General features: G+C 37.5%; 1 protein-coding gene across 2 annotated transcripts in view; it reads right to left on the bottom strand.

Moving 5' to 3' along the window:
- hwt (heavyweight) overlaps window positions 1–19,970 on the bottom strand; it is a 218,364-nt gene that overhangs the window by 4,695 nt on the left and 193,699 nt on the right. For both annotated transcript variants that reach the window (XM_069504275.1, XM_034977760.2), the window contains 3 exons: window positions 9,206–9,632; window positions 735–2,795; window positions 37–181 (listed from right to left, as the gene is read on the bottom strand). In XM_069504275.1, the coding sequence (XP_069360376.1) occupies window positions 37–181; window positions 735–2,795; window positions 9,206–9,632 (2,633 nt within the window). The remainder of the gene's footprint in view (window positions 1–36; window positions 182–734; window positions 2,796–9,205; window positions 9,633–19,970) is intronic.

Here is a 19,970-nt window from a genome sequence, read left to right as displayed (position 1 = left end):
AAGTTAAGTCAAAACAAAAGTTCTGTTCTCACATACCCTTGTCGGTCAAGTGGAAGGGAAGCATCAACCAAGTCCCGTGGCGGAGCTATAGGTCCTAAGTTCAAATGTAGTCCCTTGGCAGTACCGGAGCCAGTGTTGCCGCCATCAAAATTCAAAGTCAATTTGTCACGATGTTTTTTACCTGTAAAAAACGCACAGTTATTCATATTGTCAGTCTGGCAGAAAATATCAGAAAAACAGGTTAAAAGTGATGGAAAAAATGGAGATAAAGTCATGCCAAAGCCAATTAAATGTCAAGTAGTTATCTATCTTAACTCTTAACCCAATTACTGTACGTTTACGAATTGCTTGGAACACACAGGAAAAAGTTGCTACAAAAAGCACTCAACCAAATTAAATATTAGGAGGGCGTCGGAACAGTTTGCGTAGACCGATCTGGAGTCATACGTCTTAATCGGCATAATTTGGTAGCAGTCACTTCGAATTTCTCCGAAAGATTCAAAGATTGGAAGCGACAGACCCCTCGCAGATTTATTTCTCATACGATTGACATGTAAATCCTTTGGACATAATAGAGTCAGACATGATTGTATCAGGTACAGGGATAAAATGAACTCCGATTTTGATTTACTAACGAAAGTGCAACTTGTGATAGTAGTTGAAAATATTATTTGAAAATTTATATATAGTTACATCTTAGATTTAAATTTCAATATCAATACACGTTTACTCACCTTGATTTAAATCTTGGACGCTTTGGCTCGAGGAAGCGTTAGAAATAGCCTCTCCAAAATCATTATTCAGTTGCAAGGATTGTCCACGTAACTTGCGTCGTAATTTAGGCATATCAAATGGCAATGTTCTCAGATCAACCTCTGCCTCCGCACGTCTCCGACGCAACTTTGGCATGTCAAATGGAAGATCCGATAAATCGACGTTGTCGTCTTTACGTTCTTCCTCTGCATTGCTGTTCTTAAAATTAATAAACGCATTTCGCGAATCAACTCCCTCTCTAGAATGAATTGATATGCCACTATCTGATCCTTGAATTTCAGTGTCACCGGGTGTTGAGTGTCTAAATGTTAGATTTAATAAATTTCTGTTTTGTAAGGCTCGTCGTTTAGGTTTAGGCAAAATTTCAACAGTAGTTTGTATCGTCGTATTTCCAGTTTCAACGTCTTCTGGGGATACTTTTTGAGAATTATTATTTTTATTGTTATCGGATGTCTCTGACGCTGGCTCTTGAGAAGATTTGTCAGATATAGGGCTTAATATATGAAGTTTATTCGGATGATGGCCAAACCCCGACAACTGCATATGATGTGATTTGATAAATGGCACATTTCCGGAATCCGAGCTATGAGAACTTAACGATGACGAATGTCGACTTTCTGAACTACTGCTACTTCTGTCTCCTTCACTGTTACTGCTTCGTAGTGACTCCATGCTACCACCACTACTGCTGGTCGCCATACTTTCAGTGCTCGAATATTTTCGTCGCGGACGAGCGACACCGGGCCTGCCTTTAAATTCCATTATAGGGCCGACCCCCTTGGGCCCCTTGTACCGATTCATTTCTGGTGTATCAGAATCGGAAGTGGGTCGACCCTTAATCTCTAAAAAAATACCGTCTTTAGATTGGGCTCTTTCATCGTCACCGTCACGAGATTCGCGACTGGAATCTCTCAAACGTGGTCCAACATCGAGTTCAGTTGAAACCGAAGCTTTAACGTCCGTCATGCTAGCATCGCTGCTAGTCGGTGTGTCCCGGGCCCGAAGTGATTTTACTGGAAGTCTCAAGTCTTTCAGCCGAGGGTGTGCCGGCTGTGTCTGGGGTAAATTTGGAGCACTTTTAATGCTGTTCATGGCAGATCCATCTTTCTGTTGAAATTTTGTTGGCAAAGGTGCTGTTGACGGTGGAGATGGCGTGTAACCACGGAGTGGCAGCTGTGACGTTGACGTTCTATCTTCCTCTTCAATATGTACCTTCTCTAACTCTTCAGATAAGGCCGCTGTATTCGTTTCATTTTCTTTCTTTTGACGAATGGTAGGAATCTTAGAGCGTCGTACGCTGTCAGTTTTCATAGTTACCTTACGGCGACCTTTGTAATCTGGTTCACTTCGTTCAACAGCCTCAAATGCAGATGATGCAGAAGAGAAAGTCTTGCGTTCTTCAGCTTGCAAAAGAGCTGGATGATTACTGACTCGGTCAAAATCATCTAAATTATCGTCAGATCGGGCTATTTTACAGTCAAAGGCCGTTTCATATATCTGTCGTGTGGTCATTTCTTGTGGCCAGCGTGGCAGCGGCGCCGGCACGTAAAAGACACTACGAGATGCTCTATGCTCCTCTACATCTTCGGGCGCGGCGCACGCGCAGCCGGCCGCGTCGCGCCCTCGGCGCCTTGGCGGCATCCACGCGCTCTCGCCAGACGATGATGATGATCGTTCTAATTCACGAAAGCCATCTTCCGCCACTGAAAACCTTTTAGGCAGATTCGGTCTAGGTGCCACGTGAGGAGCGTCAAGGCTTGCCGATTTTCTGTATCGAGGTCCACGCGACGAAGAAGTCGAAGAGACTGTTGGGGCCGATGGAGCTGGCGGGGGCGGAGCTGTTTTAAACAGGTCGCCGTAATAGTATGGACTGGGATTCCTTCGAGGAGCGTTTGCGTATCGTGGATCAGATCGACCGCTGTCTGGCGAGTGTAAGGACGGCGCCGTCGCAAAGGGATCGAATTCACCAAACTCGTCTTCTTCACCCTCCGTCGATGATGATCTGTCTTCTGAAGATGACTCTAGAATAAAAAAAATTGAATAAAAATCAATAAAATCTCGGATTTTTAAAGTTATTTCAAGAAAAGTATGAAAGCGGCGCATTCTTGAAGGACTTTTAGAAGATAAAATTAAACCAACGAGCTAGAAGCAGGTTCGCGACCGTTCCATAAGTCTGGGGTCGCAGTTAGTCTCAAGTGGCGTCGTTTAAACGAGCGTCCGGATTGTACTTTCACGATCCCTCAAGAACGTAGTCGATCATAAAGAATGACGGAATCTTGCCCTATTATTTTTTTAAAAGGCTAAATACCTACTACTGGTGTATTTTTATTTCAAGAATATCCTTCAAACTTTGTAGAGACAAATTTGAATTCGATTTGTATTTATATTGAAGTTCTCGTCTGGTGCGCGAGCAAATTTATTTCTCGTGGGATTTTAATGTTCGTCTTCTCTCGGTATTACTTTATAAAAAAATCAAACTTTGATTTTAATTTAAAAAGAATTGAAGAAGTAGTAGGTAATTTTAGTTTATTGAAATTAAAAGTTGTGTTTGTTAGCTTTTTCTATTTAACTAAAATACCCCTACCACGCAAAGGTTTTTATTTCTCGTGGGATTTTAATGTTCGTCTTCTCTCGGTATTACTTTATTTATATAAAAAATTCAAACTTTGATTTTAATTTAAAAAGAATTGAAGAAGTAGTAGGTAATTTTAGTTTTTTGAAATTAAAAGTTGTGTTGGTTAGCTTTTTCTATTTAACTAAAATACCCCTACCACGCAAAGGTTACTGAATGCGATAAATCCCCTTTAGCTCGTGCCTACGAAGCTAATGTTATTTCAAAGGCACGTAGGAATACCCTAATGAGAATTTCTTGCTTCGCACAACAATGGCATCCTTCTGAACGCATGTTGAGCACAAAAAAGTCTGGTTGTAAAGTCCTCGAGTAGAAACAGATACCTAGAGCCTTATAGGTGTCTGTGTATCAGAAATAAACTGCCTCTGCGTCTACATCAACACCTACAACTCTGGAAAAACTAAAACTATTGTAATCTGCCTATTGTATTGTAATAAGAAAGCTCAGTGTCACTCAGTGGGCGATGGAGAGAGCTGTGCTTGGAGTTTCGTTTCGTGATAAAATTAGAAATGAGGAGATCTATAGGAGAACCAGAGTAACTGACAAAACTAAACGGATAGACGGTAGTGATGCTGAAGTGGCAATGGGAAGGGCACATAGTTAGAAAATCCGATAGATGTTTTGGTCCCAAGGTGCTAGATTGGTGAACTCGCACCGGAAAATGCAGCGTTAGAAGACCACCACACTAGATGGGCAGACGACATCAAAAGACACGCAGGGAGCCTCGGCACACCGTGGAAGACCGTGGCGTGTGGAAGTCTCTACAAGCGACCTAGGTCCAGCAGTAGACGTCTATCGATTGATAAAGATGATGATTGTAACTTGAAAAATGATCTACAATATCTCTTCAGTTACAAAGGCAGTCAAGGCAACCGAAGTTATGCATTTTGAGACTTTCCTATAATAGACGCATTTTTTGTTCTTAAGAGCAGGAATTTTGACACGCTCTTATTACGGATACTTATTATCTTAAGGGTTATAATGGCGTGCCGCGTGATCATTTAAAATAATTCAGCTTTCATATAACTCGAAACTGTAATCATACTTATAATTGTTCAGCAAGTACAAGAAGAGTGAAAATTGTCCATTAGCGCAGGGGGTTGTAAAGTGACGTCATTAAGTGACGTAATTGCTTTTCCGCGTGGACGGACATGAGCCCCTACGAGGCGAATTTGTTGAATTGCCGCGATTAACGTGCTAAATGTCTTTCTAAAAACGTTTGAAGTAACGCTAGAAGTGATGGTTTAGAAGGAAACCTTTTAATACTTAGTCCAAGAGACCACCGTAAAAATCAAATAAGTATGCTGACTTAATCAGCAAAGCATACTTATTTCATCGGTGGCAAGATAGACTAGACAAGAAAATCTATCTTGCCACCGCAAGATAAACTAACTACATCCATAGTTACTAATCTATACTATCTATCTATAAGTTATAGATCTATACTAATCTATACTTATATTATAAATATATTATTACGTATTAGCTACTCTATGGTCTTATAATGCGAACAAGAACTCGTCATTTTAACTTTATGTGTCGACTGTCATATCAAAAGTACGATTTAGTCCTTAATTTAAAGGTGAACCGTACTTTTGACATGACAGTTGACACATTGAGTGAGATCTCATTTTGTACGGACTATACCTAGGTACTTATTATAATTTTGAAACGGGTAAATAATTTATTTCAAATGTTTACAATTTTACCGCCGTCTCTTACTAGTTATATTTTAGAACGGGTTCGGTATTGTTCAGGGATCTTTTTTTACATTTGATCATCGATATAAATGACAAGATACGGTTAAGCGAACAAAATTTTTCACGGTTTTGGAACCAAATAAATCAGCGCCACCTCTAGATACTAATGAACGACCCGTTTGAAATGCAGACGTCACTGAGGTTGCATTGGTGCCACCACTAAGTCGGTGCCATTTTGTTTGTTCAATAGCCCTGTTCATAGTTTCATACGAAGTAATCAATATATATAAAAGGAAAAGGTGACTGACTGACTGACTGATCTATCAACGCACAGCTCAAACTACTGGATCGGGCTGAAATTTGGCATGCAGAAGGCTATTATGACGTAGGCATCCGCTAAGATAGGATTTTTGAAAATTCAACCCCTAAGGGGGTGAAAGAGGGGTTCGAAATTTGCGTAGTCCACGCGGACGAAGTCGCGAGCATAAGCTAGTATAAATATATAAGTCATACGCATTTGATTCATACTCTACGCGACATACAGTCACGCGAGCTCTAGCACGCACTATCACGCACCTATCTCACGTAAGAAATGTTTATAGTTTAAGTGCCTATTGACACTAAAAATACGCAGAAATACGTTGGTATGCTGGTAACTATACTATTCAACACTAGCACAGTTCACGCCAGTTAGGTAACTTATAACAAAACGTTGAAGCTTCGACGTCACTGGCAGGTGTGACATGTTAGTACCTACTTTTGACGCAGATAGCCCTAATAATATAGCCCTACTTTTCTATAATTTTATGTCTTAGCCTAACATTTGTCATATCCACGATTCAGGATCAGTTCCGACCGAGAATTCCGTCACTCTAGTTCTCTCTGACACTAAAGCGAAGTAAAATATATCAAATTTCATTTTCCAACTATGTAGTTAGGCTGAGGTTACATAAATGTAAAAGCCTGTTAATAAAAGATTTAAAAAAAAACTATGTAGTTACTTAGTAAGACTGTCAAATACGGCTTTTTGTACATTTAAATTCAAGAAAGTTTCTTCTTTGGAAAAATAGGTAAGACAAAGTTAAAATCTTAGTTAAGTATACGTACAACGCATAGTAAATTAAAATGAGAAAGTTTCTCCATAGGCAAACGACATCGCAATCAAAAGCCTCTGCTTATAATGTCGGGACATTTTTTCCAGTCTAGACGGACGAACTAACGGCAAAAAAGGGCTGATTAAAACTTCCATTGTTGGTGATGCCTAGCGCGGCTTTTATTAACTATCCCACAGCCTAGTCATTGTGGACACTCCATATACTTCCTGGTTTGCACCTACCAATTGTGATCGTGAACTGATTAATTATCAAAACGCATAGGAATCTACGTAAACGAAAATCTGAATCAAATAGGTCGGCGATTGTTAGGGATAATACCAGCAATTATTTCGTATCTCAGTGGCTGTTTAACCCAGGTAGTTATCTTTACTAAAAAAAAGGTAAAGTAAGTCTGTAGGAAGTCTCTGGAACTACTGAACTGATATTGAATATTCTTTCACCAGTAGAAAGCTACATTATTACCGCGTAAAGCTATATAGGCTGTATGGAATCTTTACTTTAATTGTTATCCCCCTTTTTTTTTTTAAAGAATATTAGCCATGTTAAATGACTAATATTCCCCTTTCCTCTCCAACTAAGCGTCAGGCTTGTGCCAGGAGTAGGTACGACAATAGTGCAACGGGCGGGGTTTGAACCGACGACCTTTCGGTTTTCAGTCCACTCCTTTACCCGTTGAGCTATTGAGGCTTTGTAACTCTGGTATCTGTACGGAATTTGCATGCATTGTTTACTTTTAAATGATTTAACATAGTTGTGCATGATAGAAAAATCTATGTATTTATTAAAGTTACTAAGTTTTATGTTAAAATCGCTAGTAAACCATTCAATCTAAAAAAAAAAAAAAAAAAAATTAGAGATCCCTACGGAAATTGTAATAAGCTACCCGTGCAAAGCCGGGACGGGTGGCTTAGAACTTCATATTGGCTTTATACATACAGAAAAGAGTGCAGCAAATTATATACAAATCAGATACGATTTGAGTTGATGTGTTAATTAGGAACCTGCAAGATTGTTTACTACTACGAGTACATTGGATAGAAGTAGAACTCGTGTAGAAAAGTGTACCAAACTGGAACGTGCTCATTTTTCTAGGAGATTTACTTAATTATAAAAATATGTGACTCTGAAACTTTTGCTATCATTATGAAGTTGGCGTTTTAATTCGCAACGTATAATTAATATGAGTTGGTTTAAACCTGCACTGACACGGTTTACTTTAAAAAAAAAACAAGTTAATTAACCTACCACATGAATGTGTGTAACGAGGAATGGCGTACAAGTTTTTTTTTTCTTTTCATAGCCGTTGCAAACGGACAGGACTAGATACGGTCTCTAGCGAGAACAATGCCTTAACAAGTCTCTCCGGCGATTGTTGTGGGAGAAAAGAGGCCTTGTGCGTTCTTTGAAAATGAACCTCAACTGCGTACTTAGGTAAATAACGAAAGAGTAACGGAAACAATAAAACTAAGCCATTGCATATCAATTGACATTGTGGCTAATTCCTTTGTACACAATCTCCAAACTAAACTAAGATATCACGTCTAAATCTATTGCTATCCCTTTCATAATGTTGCTTGCGGAAAAGGAAAGCACTAGATTTAGACCTGTTAATTTAGTTTAGTTTAGAGATTGTGTACTAGCGAATCTGAATAGAGAGTTTTTAATTAGAATGCGAAATTTTGGGCCTTATAAGTCCCGCAAATTGCTATGGCGCTGGAACCATGTCTCATTAACATCGAAATGACGCCATTTTGACGTCAGCCAAAATAAAAATATACCATCAGCTCGAAACTTAAGTCTAGTGCTGACGTCACTAAAATGGCGGCCAGGCGCATTAGCAATTTGCGGGGCTTATATCGGCCTTACCCCAGATTGACACATCGATCGTTTTAATCCATATCCATAACACAAATAAGCTTGTGCTAGCTTTTTTACAGTCCATCCGTTAAATTGATCGTAAGGAAATTTGGTATAGAGATAGTTTGCATCCCGGAAAAGGACATGAAAGCATTGCACTCCGAAAATCAAAGAATTCCCATGGGATTTAAAAAAACCTAAATCCACGGCGCTAAGACATCATCTATTTGTTATCTACATCCCTCATATAGGCTATTTTTACCCCGGAAAATCAAACAGTTTCTAAAGGATTTTCAATAAACCGAAACACGCGGACGAAGTCTATTTTTAAGCAGTTCTTGATAATGGGAAGGACATCGCAAAATGATTCAATTATGAATTTATTTTAGGATCCATACATGGAATTGAACTGCATTAAGCCTGAAGGAATTCAACTGTATTTAATACAAATGCAAAAACGCTTCGATTCGCTCTGTTTGTATTTAAAATGTTCACACAAAAATTCTCATAGAGCTGTGATTTCATCATGGCATTGTTTGTTTTGTCCTCAATGACATTCAGTTACATCACCTCTCATAGTTAACAAATCAATCTATTCACAAGTAAAGAAAATTGAAGTAGTGATTTCGAAATAAGTAACTCCGGAGCGAGACCAATAAATTAATCTATGAAGTAACTGATTTTTAAGCTCATTTTTAAAATGTCTATTCTTATGTCTTTTGGAGTAATCTTCAATTCGGTAGATCGGATGTTGACAACATTTTCGCAGGCCAATTGCAAGGATATGATCTAGATTATTTTTATGTTAGCGAAACAATAGAATGATACGAGATTAGAAAAAAAATTCTAATCTAAATTTATAAAAGGAAAAGGTGACTGACTGACTGACTGACTGATCTATCAACGCACAGCTCAAACTACTGGACGGATCAGGCTGAAATTTGGCATGCAGATAGCTATTATCACGTAGGCATCCGCTAAGTAAGGATTTTTGAAAATTCAACCCCTAAGGGAGCGAAATAGGGGTTTGAAATTTGTGAAGTCCACGCGGACGAAGTCGCGAGCATAAGCTAGTTCAAGCATATAAAAACTAATAAGTGTGATAATATTATCATACTACAACTTACCAGACTCGTAATATGGTTGCGATCTGTGCCTAGGCTGTCGCTCGGGTCGAAGAGGCGCAGAAGGAGCCGGTTCTGGTGGTGATTCCGCAGAGCCTTCAGGTGCGCTTTCTGGGCTACGTCTCGATACTTCAGGGACGGATAAATCAAAGTCAGTCCGCCTAGCTGATTCGTAGTCCGCACGTCGTCGGGCTGACTCCGCGTCAAACGCTGGCTTTCTCCCCGAGTCAGCGTCGTACTCTCTTCCGAAGTACCTCCTCGACTCGTATTCGTATGGACGTCTCGACTCAAAGTCGTAGTTCTGTCGCCGTGACTCGTATCGCCATCTGGATGACTCGGGCGAGCGCCTGGGCTCCCGCGAGCGGCGATTGCGCTGTGGAGATCGGCGGGCTGTGTCGCGAGGTGTGCAATATGCCTCTATGAACTCAACCTGCAACAAAAAGAAAATTTATTGTAGCTACAAGCGAGTAAACAAATTATATCGAAATCACCAATCATGGTCATGAATGATGGGAGGATCTGAATAGGTAAACGTACCTACTAAGTAAGCTCCCTGAAGGAAACTAAAGGTAGACTTTGCGGTACACGTACGCGATGCGCGACAGCGACACGCGACGAGCGATTGTACCGCAAAGTGTCGCGTGTTGCTGCCGTTCACTTCAAATGCTCTTCATACATTTCCATACAAAGCAGTGCGCAAGTGTTGTCGCGTAGCTCAAAGGCTTCTTTAAAATAAATATTGAATCTAAAATGTAGAGACCTGATGATTGGCCTCTAATTTTTAAGATGTGATGATAATATTGTTCCTGGACAGAACTGAAACTCACTAGTACCTACTTAGATACATATAGTTACAAAATAGTTAGGTATAATGAAAGTTTTGGTGCACGGTACAACGCGCATACAGATTACAGAACAAGGGCTGCCGCATACCAAAGCAACTATAAGTATTAGTTGTAAAAGCTCTTCATCATGAAGGCCGATTATGTGGCAGAGTGAAGTGGTAATAAAATGCAGCGGTCACATATCCGGCGGCCGTAACGGTCGGTTAGGCGTTCTTTCCCCTCGAAGGGGTGTCATTACCGCGGCCCGTTTCTGTTTATGAGGAAGGGCATAAAGAATATTATGAGATATTGTGCTTGCATTGACGATACGATGAGGTGATAATATTTCAAGGGACCCGCACAAATTCAGTCCGCAACGACAAGGTTTTTATTGTCGAAATTTATTCGTATGCTAAACTTTTTGACATTAAAACTTCTCTACAATCTACACACTTTTATTCGAGCTACCCACATGTACGAATAAAAAAGTTACACGGAATTTTAAGCGTGTGTTGTAATTAAACGGCAGTTACTGAGACCGCACGTTTTTAGGTATAACCTCTTAAATAAACATCTGTTTTTATTTGTTTATTCGGAGTTCATTAAGTTAATTAGATAAACTAATTATAACATTTCATATACTAATAGTACTTACTTTCAAGGTGAAATTCCAATGTTTCAAGGTAAGATTCTAATGTTTTCATTATATATCGATTTGTGTATGTCCCTGACACAGTAACAAGAAAATTAATATGAATAATAGGTAAACAACAACCCTAATAATAAATGTTGGAAGACCCCCCAGTATAGTACGCGACAGGATGGCAATCGGGGTGGGGATGCCCCGCACACTGTGCGGGCAAGCACGGATGATGTGCGGGTGTGCGGTACGTCTCCCAGCCTCAAACCCCGATTGCCAAAACGAGTTTCAGGGAGCCGCTGGACACAAGACCGAAGAGTTACTTTTATATTTATTCCATTAGGTATAAGTTTGCCTTTGACTGCGGTCTCACCTGGTATTAAGACCAAGATGGAAGTGGTGAAGTTTTGTAAAGTGGTCTATGTTCATGCAACTGTTGACTTTTCTAAGCTGACTAGGTATCTTATAAGTTCAGATGATACAACGACGAAACAAGCAGAAAAAATATTGTTAAAAAAAATCTATACTCATTAATGTACCTTACAAGTTACATTAAACAGTACCTATACACACCTTTAAAAACATGTCACTTTACGGGTAACCTTAATAAGATGAAGGTGGTTTCAGGCTATTAGAGACAGTGATGAGTTCCCTCTTCCGCGCCTCCGGTCATAGAGGGTCCTAAGCTCTCATTAAGGGGAGTTTAGATCCACGAGCATTCAATCTCTAGAGCTGTTTACGTAACTTCACAGGTTCAGTGAACGACATCGATGCGTAATCTGATTACGACACCATAAAAATACCTATACTTCCACTTGCCACACATTTAAAACGAGAACAAGCGATTTTTTATCGATTTATTGCGCTTGCAAAATTAATCGAATCAGCAGTGTAACCTTAACCGATTTTGACGAAATTTAATACAGGGATTCTTAAATTCCGGGGAACGACATAGGCTATTTTTTGGTCCCGGAAAACCAAAATTTTCCACAGGGTTTTTAAAACCCTTTTACGTGGACGATATTGCGGGCAATAGGTATCTCCCTACGGCCTATAGAGATAGCTTGCTTTCTGAAGATGGGCACGTACCTCCTACTTTTATCGCGGAAAATCATAGAGTTCCCACGTAATTGTTAAAAACCTGGACAAAATTGCGAGCATAATCTAGTAGAAACAAAATGTCATAACTTAAAACTGTTGTAGGCATTGTAGATAAAAATCTAAAGTTTATTGCTTACTCAGAGTAACAGGTCTTGTTTACTCTAAACTTCACTCAGAGTTGTGATGGAAGCCCCTGGTGTTACTAAGTTTTTAAGTTAACAAATATGACATTGCAGTTAATGCAGTTGTTAAATCGAACGAACGAATTTGGCACTTTCACTTTGTCTTTACACAATCATATCATGTTAGTCAACTTGAAAATTATCACGATCCTTAGAAGTAGACCCATAAAGATAAATTTACATTGTAGACGTAATATAAAACGCACTTACGCCATGGTATGGCAATTGAATACACACTAATGAGCCTGCACTGCATCTTAACCGGTTTCTCCAACAGCGTCGTACCGGAACGCTGAATCGTTATGCGAATCGGCTTCGTCGGTAGGGTGGTAACCTAACCGCGAAAGTAAGGTCTCCCATCTAACTAGATTTGAGTCATGTTAGAACAAAAGAATTGAAGCTTGCACAAAGTCGCGGGCTTTACATGATCAACCCATCACCGGATCACGGTGTTTGGCCATAGTCTACCACGCTGGCCAAGTGCGGATTGCAGACTTCACACACCTTTGAAAACATTATGGAGAACTCTTAGGCATGTAGATTTCCTCACCGTTAAAGCAAGTGATATTCAATTAACTCCGAAAAGTTAGACGTACCCGGGATCGAATCCCCGACGTCTGATTAGGAAGCGGACGTCCTAACCACTAGACTAACACAACTCAATTAGGGCACAGACACAACAGATGGAATTTGAGTTGTCCATTGAAAATATTATGCTAACAGGAGACTGGGCCGCGCCTCTGTAATGTGCATCAACCCTTGCCATCATCACATCGTCGTCGTGAGGGTGACTTTATAAATAAAATAAAAGGATTAAAAACCGGTTTTGAAGCTGCCCCGAGGCCGGTCTTTATTCAAACTTTAACCATTCAATGCAGGCTAGGGCCTAGCGTAGGATTGCTATCTTTATATTATTTTTAAGAGCAGGACAGTACTAAACTGTGTACACTACCGTCTACCGCCCAAATCCCCATTCAACATTATACTGAGCCAATAAAAATTGATGTTGAGCCAATAGAATTTAGTGCAACGACAAAATGCGTACAGTAGCCGGCAAGAAATATTGTACATCGACCTTTAGAATGAGATTTCGGCTTTGACAGACAGGACAGGACAGAGACAACCCTCTAGCGTTGTCTCTGTCACTCATACCTATGTGATGTTTTGTCGGTCTCAACGACAGAGACAACGCTTTACGAAACCGCTATCTCTCTGTAAAGGTCGATGTGCAATATTTTCTGCCGCGTTAGCGTACAATTCTAACTAGAACAGCATTTTTACCGTAAGAAAATGTTGCAATATTGAGAGCATAACATCAACTCTTGAATTTCCAATTTGCAAAATCGATATTGGTAGATAATACTGGACGTTTACAAGTCTCTTATGACTGAAGATCTTGAATACCTCCGTGACAAGTAGATTTTTTTGCAGGATCTCTTTACATCTTTGGGCATATTATGTAAAGCATTGTGAAAGTTAAAGTTATACTGTACCTATACTGTAGCTTTATTAAACCTCAGTCTGTGCTATCTAACGCAGACACGCTATAAAACTAGGACATTTCTTCGGGAAATGGAACGTTTGGTAACAATATGCCAGCCTCATCTGGTGCATTGTTTAACGATTCCTTCCTACGCATGAAAATTTATTTACATAATTAAACATTGGCCGCGCCACCCTCGTTTTGATTTGCGATGTCTACGAGATTTTGTCCGCCATTTGCATATTTTGTTTCCCGTTAAAACCTTTCGCATAGAAAATAAAGGAACCCCTTCAATTCTTTATTTGGTTCAGCCTTCATAAGTATCTACTGGATCATTTTGATTTTAAACATACAAAGGAATATTTGCTATATTGAATGCATCTATAATATTGCCAGTATGAGTAAGAATATAATCTTTTTTAGATTATTTCATTGAAAAAAGTATACTTGGCGTTACTGATTCATACACACCACTTGAAATATACTTTATCTGTTATTTTCATAGATAAATAGATAGATATTAAGTATAATCATCTTGTTTATCTATCTCTGAATCAATTCTGCACTAAAAATATGCCAAATAAAGCGCTGTAAGTAGTTTAAAATCAAAATTTGATATTGATTATTAAATTAACTAAATAATAAGACTTACTTCTGAGTTCTGAGAAACAATCCTAATTATGTATGATTTTACTTATTAAAGTACCTACATAGAGATTATTGTATAATTCCTAGATTCTAGTGAAGGTTTTTAACCAAACAAGACCTAGTTAATAAAAGTTTAATTAGATGACGATAATGTTAGATGCAAGTATATTAGGTACGTATCTGATACGTTTTACTTACAAATTCAAATCAACGACGCTATTGAATCGAAAGGGGGATAGTTGAAAAGGGATTGGATTGAATCTGCTCAAGCACACATGTTCACTACTGACCATTCATCAATTGTACGCCATAATGGGGGAATAAACAGCTTGCATAGAGTTGTGTGAAGTAGGCAAATGTGAAAAAAAACATTTTCTATGAAGAAAAACAAATTACATAATTTAACTTTAATCATAGGCACTTGGATTGTAACTAAAAAATATATGTAGTAAAAAAGCAAGAACATAATATAATCGTAAATATAGATTTTTTTGTTCATAGGTATAATCTGCTTTACAAACAGGGAATTTCTGTATTACTTACTACAAATTATATTTTATTAATGTTATCCTTAACGTTAGTCAATATAATAAATGTAACTAAATTAACAACGCTTGCATTACTGACAGTATTTATCCGCATTACTCATTTAAGTACACTTTTTTGCTGTCAATATATTGTCTTATAGGACACTTTTTTGCTGTCAATAAATTTAGTTACATATTTCTAAAGAATTTCGGTACAAAAATAGCACTAAATATAATATATGAAAACTAAAAAAAAATAGTTTTTAATAAAAAACAATTGCTTTCAAATCAAACATTATTATCAGAAAAATTCTAGACTTTATATACCACTAAATCAGCAGTGTAATTCAAAACTACCCTTGCTTCATAATAGTTTATTAGAGGATATCTTAACCCAGTTAACTATACAGACTGTTACTTTTTAATCGAATCGGAAGGGGTTAGTTAAAAAGGGTGTTTAGATTGAATCTATTCAAACACACTCACTTCCTCTACAGTTACCTACACATACAGAACTAATAGATAACTTCCTGTACGCATGACATGATTAAAATGAATCAAGCCTTGTTCCGTACGAGAACTGACAAGTGACATTGGTATTTTTACAGCTGAGTAGCTACTTCCGTAAAAAAATTAAATACTGACTTTTTACATAATAAGTAAGTAAGTAGATATAAAAAGTAGATAGATAACTTTAATTTAAATTATTGCCAAGCGATTTAGCGTTCCGGTACGATGGCGTGTAGAAACCAAAGGAGCCTGGGTTTATTAAAAACTACCATACCCTCTGCAGGTTAGCCCGCTTCCATCTTAGACTGCATCGTCACTTACCACCAGGTGAGACTACAGCCAAGGACTAACTTGTATCTGAATTTAAAAAAAAAACACCAAGATCCAAAAAATATTGTACTACTTAAATAATATATACATCTAGAAATCAAATTAATCATTTACCACAACGATGTCGAAAAAAAATTACACGCTTTAAAATGTGTAACTGGAACAACTGCTGTAGAAGACCGTAAAGTTTTACTTAATTAAGAATGTCCTAAAAAGCTGAATTGGGTCAACGTCCAAGCTTCGAAAAATCTTATCCATTTTTGCAAAAATTTAACGCTAAAATATTATAACGATGTTGTACTTAACTAGCATGGCCAAGTCATGGATTTAATTTTTGGTTAGTGGTAAGCTAAATTACCTGCATGTTTGCAAGTAGGTACGCACAGATAATCACGATAAAATACAGCATTGAGCATACCTTAAACAACGTCACAATATGTCGCAAGTTTTACTTTTATAAAATAAAAATAGTAGGTATGTACTTACTTAATTTACATAAGTGATATTATACAAAAATCCAAACCACGTGAGCGAATCCCGAGCGAAAGTAGAGTACTAATAATAAAAGTGGCTTATTTATTATCAAAGAGTGTGACTCACTATTCTCTACAAGGACAGGCATACAAATGTGGATCGTAAACTGTTTTCGTTATCGAAAATCTTCTAAGATTAGCTATCTATATCCATAGGTTTTATTAAATAATAATGGTGTCGATTCTGATGTTTTTCTCTAAACTTGAGTGTCTGCACCTTTTTCTATTTTAATATTGCAAAAAAAGGACAGGAAGTGAACTTTAAATTTAGACTCTAAATTTTAGTGCAAACTACCAAACTCTACAAATCTACAAACTGTACTCAAGACTGGCATCTAAAGACACGAGATTTGACAATTTAAAACTAAATTTTAGTGCAAACTACCAAACTCTACAAATCTGCAAATTGTACTCAAGACTGGCATCTAAAGTCACGAGATTTGACAATTTAAAACTAAATTTTAGTGCAAACTACCAAACTCTACAAATCTGCAAATTGTACTCAAGACTGGCATCTAAAGTCACGAGATTTGACAATTTAAAACTAAATTTTAGTGCAAACTACCAAACTCTACAAATCTGCAAATTGTACTCAAGACTGGCATCTAAAGTCACGAGATTTGACAATTTAAAACTAAATTTTAGTGCAAACTACCAAACTCTACAAATCTGCAAATTGTACTCAAGACTGGCATCTAAAGTCACGAGATTTGACAATTTAAAACTAAATTTTAGTGCAAACTACCAAACTCTACAAATCTGCAAATTGTACTCAAGACTGGCATCTAAAGTCACGAGGTTTATTTTTTATTTTTATATTGTTTATTTGAAAGTAATCAACAGCGTAAATACATAATTATTATTTAAATTTAAATCTAGGTATAACAGAAGGCCAAAAAAGATTACTTAAAATTATAATTAAACTATTTTAACAGAATAGATTTTGAATAAATGTAGGTATATACAATAATAAAATAAAATTACAACAGTGTGTGTATGATTGTGTGTGTGTGTGTATATGCGTGTGTGAGTGTGTGCTTGTGTGTGTGTTTGACAGTTTTAAACTAATCTAACTAATAAAGTTTGTCTGTCCTTTTTTTAATAGGTAGATATTGATAGATAGATAGGTAGATAATACATTGATAAGAAAAAAATTCAAATACTCTAAAATTTAGTTTCGGTCAGAATCAGTAGGTACCTGTCCTGTATATCTATAATATGTGATGACTTGCATCACAAATTAATTAAGTACCCATCATTACAATGCGCTTGCTTGAAGGAAAACAATAGTGTGGAAACTCCGTAATGTTCTCAAAGGTGTGAAGTCTGTCCGGACTTGGCTAGCGTGGTAAACTATGGCCAACCCGCACTTGCAAACCCTTGAGCAGGCGATGTGTTGATCATTATGATGACTATGCAAATAACCATCTTGTTTATTATCATTTATTACATCGATGCGTACTTAAGTAGATATTGGTAATAATAAAAAGAGACGTACTCAGTCTTAAAGCAAGATGAGACAGCTATTTTTGACTTAGTAGCTATTGAACATTTTTAAGTATGAACTGTTAGACGGCAAAAACTAGGTGATTATATTACTCTGTGGTGTTGCTCTGCGAAGTAGTGAGACTAGTGAGTCTATGTGAAACGTCACTCGAAATTGGCGCATAGAAATAAGAGTTTGGTTTGTGCTCGGATAATTTAATAATTACATTATGAACAGTCGAATAAAAGCCTTCTGAAGTATATCAAAGTGGTTTTCCTTCGATTAGTACATAGAGATTAATGTAAAAATAGCTGTCGCAACGCAACCAGTGCAACAAAGATGACAATAAATAAAAGACAATAACGATCTTGATAGAGAGAAAGTGCGATTCCGGGTTCACCCGCTATGAGTAATACCAACAGAATGGAGGATGTGGGACAAGACGTAGTTTTCAGACGGCCACATGAGTCAGCCCGACGATTTATAAATACCGGAGACACGCCTCCTGGCTGCCCAGCCTAAAATAGTACGCTGCAGTGTCGTGTAACATAAACACCAAATGTTTCTTTGATCAGTCATCGGAACGATGGAAAAGTTTTTACAGACGCTTTTGCAGACACGTCGGGATAAAGAAAACTGAAACGATTTGATGTCTGGTATTATAGTTATCAAAAGTCTTGTTATTAAGCATCTGTTATCCGAGTACTTTAATCGTATCTTAATAGGTGCACTAGCTTATGCCCTTTACTATTTTACCTAAGAAAACTCATATTTTACCCCCTTAGGGGTTTAATTTTCAAAAATCATTTCTTAGCGGATGTCTACATCATAATAGCTATCTTGTGTATCTATCTATGTTAATTTTCAGTCCGATCCGTCCAGTAGTTTGAGCTGCGCGTTGCTAGATCAGTCAGTCAGTTAGTCAGATTTTTATTTTATATAATATTTCTCTTTTATATATTTAGATATGAATAGATTGCTCATCAATAAATTGCGATAAGGAAAGCATTGTTTACTGATCTGATAAGAATGAATTTTCAACAATACTTAGTAAAATCTTTGCGCCATTTAGATGAATCACCATCATTGTACATCTCAGCTTTGTTTACAAATTTACGTTGACATCGTTATCAGTTTGTTTTCTAAATATTAGCGTAAAACGCACGTAATAAGTATCATCATAAAGAAATACACTCACTAGTATAAAGTCTAGGAATCTTCCATGAGCTTATGGCGTAATGAAATTCAAAGACTTAATGTCTGCAGGAATTGCTAGTGTTGGTTTTGTATCGTTTTTCCCGTCCTCGGTCAATCCCGTGTTGCGTACCTCTGTCTAGTCACGTTCAGCAAACCAGAGTTTGCAAACAGGTTCCATGCAACTGAGTTAAACTGTGCCTTTTATTTCTTTTCACTTTCATAATTCCAACGAACGTGCTTTTCAATTATTATGGCGAATTCTTGGCATGAATCCCTAAAATGTCTGTAGTGTGTCTACTCATTTTAGTTTTCCGTTTATTTTATTTTCACATTTTATTCGAATTTCGATCTTTTTTCAAACACATCGTTTTAAAACAGGAAAACTTGCTCATCATAATTATAGAATTAAGAAAGTCTGCTGAGTCGACGAACTACAAGTAACGTGGCCAAATTAGAGACAATTGTTGCAAATAACAAAACAGGCAAGGACGTGAAATAAGCTTAATTACTAAGTTGCCAGTCCAAATCGCCTTGAGGGCCGAGGGGTCTTCTTAAGTAGATCCTTACAAATGTTTCAATGAAGGGAGCAATTATGGAATAAATTTTCGTCGCTTTCTTCAAAAGGATATCGCGCTCTAAATATTATTTAAATCTTTATTAATTCTATTTTTATTATCACAGGTTACATAACGTCTAGAAAGTAAAGCAATAGTTTACCAAAAACAAAATCCGTACCTATGTAGCGTTGGTTTATAACTACATAATTTTCAAAGATTATAATGAATTAGCTCTATTAGTCTATTAAGTAAATGTCATAAAATTTAGATTTAAATACGTGGGCAAAAGCTAGGTACTTTTAGATGCTTTCAATTGAAACAGTGATCAAGCTATTCTTGTAAATATTCTGACACGTTTATTGGCATAGCCAAATGCAAAATAAATTTAAAAAAGTGCACGGAACTCACTTTATTTTTCGTTTGAAAAGATCGCGTCTATTGAACGAGCAAACTTTGCTCTGAACTTGTAACTAAGTTAAGTCAACCTCGGGGATCGCCGGGGGCTCCTAATCAATATCTACTACTGTTTCGATTTAATCTTACACTTCTTTTGATACAAAGCTAGGGGATTCAAAATAACTAACAAAATATTTACTTACGTGGATCAGAGGTGCATGCACTCACGCAGCAATACTAAATGACGCCATTGGCTTGACCAGCTATGCATTCTATGCAGCCATGGGTGTGCTACTAATTGCCATTTCACTATGCACTAAGGACATTTTATTTTTTCTTTCGAAGCTATTTTAA

This window comes from Maniola hyperantus, chromosome 17, assembly GCF_902806685.2.
Source record: "Maniola hyperantus chromosome 17, iAphHyp1.2, whole genome shotgun sequence".
Taxonomy (NCBI): domain Eukaryota; kingdom Metazoa; phylum Arthropoda; class Insecta; order Lepidoptera; family Nymphalidae; genus Maniola; species Maniola hyperantus.
This window is presented reverse-complemented; position numbering and strand designations above follow the sequence as displayed.